The sequence below is a fragment of the Chaetura pelagica genome, unplaced genomic scaffold, assembly GCF_000747805.2.
Source record: "Chaetura pelagica isolate M959 unplaced genomic scaffold, ChaPel_1.0 scaffold656, whole genome shotgun sequence".
Classification (NCBI taxonomy): domain Eukaryota; kingdom Metazoa; phylum Chordata; class Aves; order Apodiformes; family Apodidae; genus Chaetura; species Chaetura pelagica.
Window position 1 is genome coordinate 182,998 of NW_009953577.1, and position 7,514 is coordinate 190,511.

The 7,514-nt window shown below is 46.8% G+C and overlaps 1 protein-coding gene across 1 annotated transcript in view; it reads right to left on the reverse strand.

The window, feature by feature from the left end:
- SCYL3 (SCY1-like 3 (S. cerevisiae)) overlaps window positions 1-6,895 on the reverse strand; it is a 13,907-nt gene extending 7,012 nt beyond the window's left edge. Inside the window, 8 exon segments of the mRNA XM_009999704.1 lie at window positions 1-9; window positions 1,800-1,881; window positions 2,568-2,679; window positions 3,253-3,355; window positions 4,097-4,153; window positions 5,088-5,201; window positions 5,879-6,064; window positions 6,583-6,895. The exon segment at window positions 1-9 is cut by the window's left edge and continues 121 nt beyond it. Of these exon segments, the coding sequence (XP_009998006.1) occupies window positions 1-9; window positions 1,800-1,881; window positions 2,568-2,679; window positions 3,253-3,355; window positions 4,097-4,153; window positions 5,088-5,201; window positions 5,879-6,064; window positions 6,583-6,747 (828 nt within the window). The 5' untranslated portion in view covers window positions 6,748-6,895.
- Between the last annotated feature and the right edge of the window lie 619 nt (window positions 6,896-7,514).

The following is a 7,514-nucleotide window of genomic DNA, read 5'->3' on the forward strand; positions in this document are numbered from 1 at the left end:
AGCAGGAATCTACATTCCAGGAGAGAACAGTTAGTATCAAGGCAGCCTGCCATGCATTTATGACTGTTTTCCTTAATATCACTTTCCCCTTTTTTTTAGGGTCTGACAAAGTCCCATCTCTCACTCTGTGCACCCACGAAGCTACGAGGACAAGGCTCTGCTGCTGCCTGAGGCTTTCAGGCAAAGGAAACACAAAGCAGGAGCCAGAGACACATCCTGTAAAACCCCACACCCAGACCACAGCCTGTCAGGAGCACACCCAGAAGCACTTCTGCACCTGGCTCATGAAGGCTTCTCCCTCTGAGAAAAGCTGCCCACTGCTGTGGCATCAAACTGTCACAGAGCTGGTATCTCCCATGAAGTGCTACAGCCTTGAACTGCAGAGAGATGACCTCTCACCCCACAACCTGGTGCACTGCAAAATTTTTCCTGTTGCTTGATAAAAAGCTGTTCTACGCAGCATGTGAGGGAAGTTTCCTTTACAAAAAAGGAATTCCATTTTGAAACCACTTCTATTATTTTAGTGGTGGCCAACAGGTCGTGGATTTGTTGGGTTTTTGTTTGTTTTGGTGTTGTTGTTGTTGGGGGTTTTTTTGTTGTTGTTGTTAATTAAAGTCACAGAGTTTGATTCTGTACAACTGCTCTTTCTAGAATTTTCAATTTTAAAGTATTAGGAACAGTTACTGCTTTTCTCCAGGCCTGGAGGAGACCAGGATCAAAGGCACACAAGCTGTGAAAGCCCCTCTGCCTGACAAGGGGACAACACTGCTGCAATCTTTATATCTGTCTGTAAACACTGCTGCTACAGATAGTGGGAACAGTGTTGAATGCTCCTGCCAAGATCCCCTTTCTCCTCTTCTTTGCTCTATTTAGTCTCAAACTAGTGAAATCAAACTAGTGTTACAACTGATGGTGACCACAGAAGTATAAAACAGGCAAAAAAAATATCTCTGTGAGAACACCCAGACTCCTTTATATGGAAGAAGAAAGAAAAATTCAGCTTCTCCCATTTTCAGGCCCAGATACTGGCATAACTGAATGGAAGCTTCCCTTAGAGAGGTAGAGATTCTTTTTTTCCAGCACATTACAAGATGTCCTCTGATATTTTAGACTATTTGGAAGCTGGGCAAGCAGAAAGCCTGTGTGCAAACCAGCAGGGTAATTCCTGCTTACCTGTGGTGCAGTGGGAAATAGGACAGTGCTGCTAAAGTGGGTGGAAGAGAACCTGAATAATTTAACTTCTGATAATGACATCAGCATTATGCCCCACAAAGTGCATTAACTCAATTAGAACACAGACAATGGAAAAACTCTTTCATTTTAATATCCTTGTACTTCTGGGAAATGTGCTGTTCTTGACCCTGCAGGAGTTGAACCCAGCTGCCAGCAAGCTGGGATTCAGAAAAGCACTGTCACTACAATATGGGTTTCTGACTGATTCTCCAATGGCAGCAACTGCTCTGCAGCAGGTGAGAACAGGGCTGTCCGTACGGCTGTGGTCACACCAAAGTGCAGCAAGTATCAGAAAGATGCAGAGCCCAGCAGAAACAGAACCTCCCAAACACCAAACCATTCACAAGAGACTGGGAAAGAAAGAAGTGAAGAGTTTCCTCTTTGATGAGATCATTACTTTGGCTGGAGTATCTGAAATATTACAGAGCAAAAAATGCTCTGCCACTGCAATAATCTGCCACCTGAGGAACTACCTGTCTGGCCACCAGCCTTTCCAGGTCACCCCACAATCCCATATGGCAGAAGTATTTCTGAAATAAGAAGGTTCCAGATCATAGTTCCTTCACTTACTTGAAAAATTCAGTTTTTTCCTCCTCAGACTTCAGTGTTAAGGTCTTCAGAAAGTTCACAACTTCCAGAAAATCATTCCTAAGCACAAAAATGTAGGCTGTCAAGTGGGATCCTTGTTGATGCTTAAACCACCCACAGCTAAGAGACTGCAAAGCCCCATCCTTCATTTAGCAGAGAGGACTGGACATAAGGATACAGGTCAAATGCTGGTGGACCAAGAACGCCAGCATGGGTGTGTGACCAGTGACCTGATGTCTGCACAGTGCTGCACTTTGAAGTCAGCCATTCACAGTGAGACCTGGACAATGTGGCATCAACCACCTCTGACCCCTTCCGGGGGCAATAAGCAGAAGGAAGTGCCACCCTATGGTAAAGCCACCACCCAAAGAAGCACTTCGGTGACAGCAGACAGCCCTGTGGGGATGATCTCTGAGCCTGCTTTGCTCCAGCAATACGGCTAATGATTTTATTTGCTAGAGCAATTCCCATCACCTTCCATGAGCTTGGCAAGATCCAGCTGACTGTATATGACTAAGGGACACGCTTCTGTCAGCACTGCAAACACAGCACCTCATCTGGAAGGCTGATCATGCTTTCATTTCAATTCAACAAGTCTCTTTCTCAGAGATCCCTGTAAGAGGCAGGGATTAAGTCTGCACTTCTCATTCGAGAAGTAACACACTTTTCCAAAATTAACACATTTGTAACACAGAAATAAGCAGTATCAGGACATACCAAGAGGGGCAGGATATTCCTCTCCTTACCTGAAGAACTCGTGACACAATAAGCTCGACAGAGGCGGCCGACACTTTGGATCTGGATTCAGCAGCGTACAGTGCAAGGTTTGCTGAAAGCTGGAGAGAATATCTGCTGAAACTGAAAGCCAGAGCACGTACAGTTAGATTTCTCAACACTGAACAAGCCATGTTCAAGAGTCCTCCACCCTCCCAAAACCTTATTTTTACATGATTTTTATTCTTCAGTAAAAGAACTGCTCATATATGTCCCTAAAGGAAGGAAAAATAACATTTCTGTTTCTTTTCCTAGGTTTCTTGAGACACCAAGGAGTGCTGCAGTGCTCCAAGAAGCCTCCTGCTCCTTTCTCTGCTAGAAGGCAGCAGTCCTTGCTCCGTGGTGGTACACAACATCCATAACCCATCCATAACCCTTGATGAAGCAGCTGGTGGGGCAGAGACCAAGTGAATCTGGGTGCTGCAGGGCAGCTGTGGGGCTGGTGGCCTCCAGCCACATCTGACCACGTTCTGAATGCAGGAAGAAGGGGATACAGGAGAAGCTGAAGTCTGCATTTTAGCAAACATGAAGAGCAACGACGGCCACTGAAACTGCAGCACATCTGTTAGCTGCAACAAAAAGCAAATGGCTCAACCTGTGCAAGGAATAAGCTACAAAGACTGTTCAGTAGCAAAACAAACACGTGTCATTCCTCACCCTGGTCATTTAGGACTGTCAGGAGATTTTCAACCATTGCTCCAAAGGCGTAGGCATCCCTGGCGTGCCCATAGCTGTTGGGCAGAATTTTAAAATCTGCAGACTGAAAAAAACCCAAAAAGATCAGCAAATCATGAGCTTGTGAAATACCTGGTAGTTTCCATGAATGTCTATTCCCAACTCTGCTGCCATATACACTCAACTCTTTTTATAGCACCAAAGCTCCACAGAGTATTAGACAAGAATATGATGCTAAAAAAACCTCCCCCAGGGAATTTATAACCCACAGGAGCAACTACCTCATGACAAGCAGTTCCCCCAGGAATGCAAGCAGCAGTTGCAAGTCAACAGCTTTCAGCACTTCTAGAGCAACGGGTGTTAGAGCCAGAGCCAGTGCTCCTTGAAGATAAGCAACTCACGGGGTTCTTAAGAGATAGATGACTAACAAGTGGGAAAAACAGGCTGTTGTTTGTGAGAGCCACACAACTGTGTGACCACGGTGATCTGAGCAACCTCAGCAACTACTGTGAAATTTTTGCAAAGCTTTGGTCAGTCAGAAGCATTAAAGCTGCAACACAAAATGTTTGAAAAATACAATGGCAACCTGCTGTCCCACCACTTCACTTCCCTGTGCAGTCCCTGTCGGGACATGGTACCCAAACAAGGGGTATGAAAGAAGTGGTGGGGGTGGAAAGGAGGAGAGTAAACCTCAAGTACTGTCCAACAGTCACTTCTTCCCACTCAGGCATAAGGAAATAAAATCTGCAAATGAAAGCTATTTCCCCAACATTGCACTTTTATTTGCTGTCAGCAAGAAGGTCCTCCAGCAAGTGATGTTACTCACCATCTCCTCGCAAGGGATGCATGACTGGTCTCGTACCGACTTGACGTGGCAGAGGAACTGGAAGGACAAGAAGGGAGACATGAGCTGCCTTGATTGCTTATTGAGCAGCAGGAGCAAGCTCTCCCTCGGGGACAGGGCTGAGGTTGGGGTCTGCCCCAGCCCCTTCAGCTGGCACCTAGGGCAGGCCACACTTTGCTCTGCCCAGAGGGGAAGCACAAATGGACCAGGTGTGAAGCACCAAGCTGACAGAAAGCAACTTCAGGGCATCACAGACAACTCATCCCTTTATTCTTCAGTCCTATCACCCCACATGATCCATCTGGACAGAGAAAGGATTTCATGAGCTTTAGCAGTCAGTCTCTACTACTGTGCCCTTCGCATTGTTGTGCACCACCATGCACACCAGTTGTGTGTTTGCCTGATCCCTTCTGAAAGGTGATACATGCCAGGGACACTCCATACAATTTGTGAAGGATTTGTGGATCCTCTGGGAGAAAAGGCAATAGGCATTTATGAGACACTGCCAGGCTGCAGCAATGACTCTGCACAGCATGCAGCAGATATCAAACCATGAATGTTTCTGCCAAGACCAGTAACAAGCAAGGAAGATGCCAGCAGAAAAAGCTGAAGAATAATTTAAATTGGTTTTCTTATTGATTAATTTCAACCTTGATCCTCCTGCTTCACACTAAGGCTTTTTTCTCCAGTTTGTTTTCACATCAGCCCAGAGGAGCAAAGATCTCTCAGTCTCCCCAGTCTTAATGTACCCTCCAGGCATCAGTCTCCCTTAGAAAAGCAGCTGCTTTTTGGGTAATGGGGAGTTTGTGTAGATGTGGCAGTTTCTAGTTACGGTGTCCTTGAGGAAAGACTGAAGTCAGAGCTGGAAGTGACCCAACACACTTCATAGTCAATTCAAGTAACTGGAAGGGCTTGGACTTTCACATCCATAGGTGGCTGGTTTCAGCAGGCCAGGAGCACTCCTGGCTCTTACCTCTGGGGTGGCTTCATTGAAGTTACAAACTGTCTCCATTCCTCCCAGCTTCCAGTGTCCATCCTCACTCACAAACACGGATGATAAACAGACGTTGTTATGTGTTAGGTTTCCCTAAAACATAAAAAAAAAAAAAAAAGAAGGTAACAGGCTTGGGGATAGATGAAGATGTAAAATGTTTATCAGTGCTAATTAGGTGCTGTGAGGAGCCAAGGAAAAGCTGCCAAGCACACAGCTCTACAGGTCCTTGGGGATTTTGTAGGTGACCAGCAGGTATCAGGCAGAAGAGCTGGGGCTTTCAAAGCAGACAAAGCTCCAATTGTCACAGCCCTTGCAAGACAGCTGTAAATCCAGAGAAGACCTCCAACTATGAAGGCAAAGCCCAAAAGCTACAGTCTGAGCTGGGATTTAACCGCAGCCCTGAACAAACACACAAAACAAGGGAGCAGTGACACTGATCTCTGACATGGGGCAACAGCTGCAAATAAATGCAAAGGCCAAGTAATCCCATTTCCCTAAAGTAAGAAGCACTGCAAGCAGATGTCAATTAATTAACTGAGAACTGCTCCCTTAGCTCCAAAAACCCACAGCATTTTCAATGACCCTTCCTCTTACAAAGCAGCCAATTATTTCAGCAGTTTCAGCCTAAAAGAACTGTGGGGTGTGCATCTGTCTTTTTGTGAAGAACCAGGAATGAGACAGTCATCCAGGCCAGCCCAGGTACAACACTCTCCTGTCACGTTTCGTCTGGTTCCCGCCAAAGCCTGATGACTGCTGCTGGTGGTACCTACCCTCTCATGGAGGAAGATGAGTGCCAGCAACACGTCGTAGATCCCTGCACAGATTTCCGCAGAAGAGAGTGTCTCCAGGACCATCTCCAAAGGCTTCACACGTTCTGTCACCAGGTGGATCCCATTTGCTTCCACAGTACAAGAGAGGAAGCGCAGAAGGCAAGGGTGGCGCAAGGTTTTCAGGTGCTTCCAGAAACAAAGACATCTGTTAAATCTCACCCAAGGCATCTCTTCGGGCTGCAGAGCTTGGCCTTTTACTTTTAGCCATGTTTTCCACTGGAATTTAGACAGCCCACCCCTGCTTCTCACCAAGCACTCAGCACACTCACTCACTCTCTGCAGAAGCCTTTATAACACATCTAGATACAAAGTCTCACACAGAATAAATACAGCATTTTGGGTAGGATCCACCCAAGAAAGACTGACTTGGATCTGCAGGAAGAGACCAGAACTCTGCAAAGTAATGTAGGTGTTGCTGTCCAACCACCACTTCCCACCACTGCTCACATCATGCAGCACACAGCTGCCAAACCCCTCTTTCTCTACCCGCTGCAGCTGTTTGCAGCCAGGGGCAACTTTTAGCCTTTTCTCCTGCCCTCACTCCCCACAGGTTTGACCCTCATGAACTGATTCCCACTCCTCCAAGAATAAAAAAAAAAGGGACAGCTCTGACAAGCTTGTCCCAGGCACACTCTCTACAATACCTTGGCAGCTTTATTGACCTTATCCTCATTCTCTCTCTTGTACACGAAGACTGAAGCAAGTTTGCCATCCTGCAGCACGGCCGGATAAATGGTGTGTCCCGTTGGCAGCGTGAACGGCGGCTCCTCTAGTGTGCAGCTCTTCAAAGCACTGTTTTCCGAGCCCATCACTTGCAGAGTTGGGCCGTTGTCGAGGTTCCCTCTTGATGACAAACAGGCCTTTGGGTGAAGGAAGATCTTCTTCAGACAGGTTTAGTTCCAGTTTGCCTTCAGAGCATTTTCTGCAAAGCATGAAACAGCCATGAAGAACCTCCTCCTGCCAGCATCCTCTCCTCCAGCTTATGGACAAGAATAAAATCCCCACTGTTTATTTTGTAAAGGAAACCAAACAAGCAGCTCTCTAGCTGTGGAGCTAAGACTGCATTGGCATCTGTATCAGCATCACCACCAGCCCTGACACACAGATGAACAGACTGTACAGCATCCACAGATAGTCCTTGACCTGCCAAACTGAGAATCCACCAAAGCTAGGACCCACCAACACACCCAGTCATGCAGACACCTGCGCCAGAGGTTTAATTCAGATTAAACCCAGTCAGCAGCCACCACCTGAGGACACAAAGAGCCTGTCTCCCCAGGTCATCTTAAAAGCAGCCATTCCTCAATTCTCCAAGCCACAGAGGACTTCAGTGAAGCTGTAGTCTGGTAACCTCCTCCAGCAACAAGCTCTCCCTCCCAATTACTTGCTCTCCATCTGACAGATATTCCATCTGCCTGCCAACCCTTCCTTCCTCCCACAGCCTCTGTCAGGAAGAGGCTGGCACAGATGTATGTGCTGCTCCCTCACACACAGAACTGGTGAAACAAACACACTGATTGCAGAGGCTCGTTCAGAAAACACTGACCGAGCAGATGCTCTGTCATCAGGCTGGTGA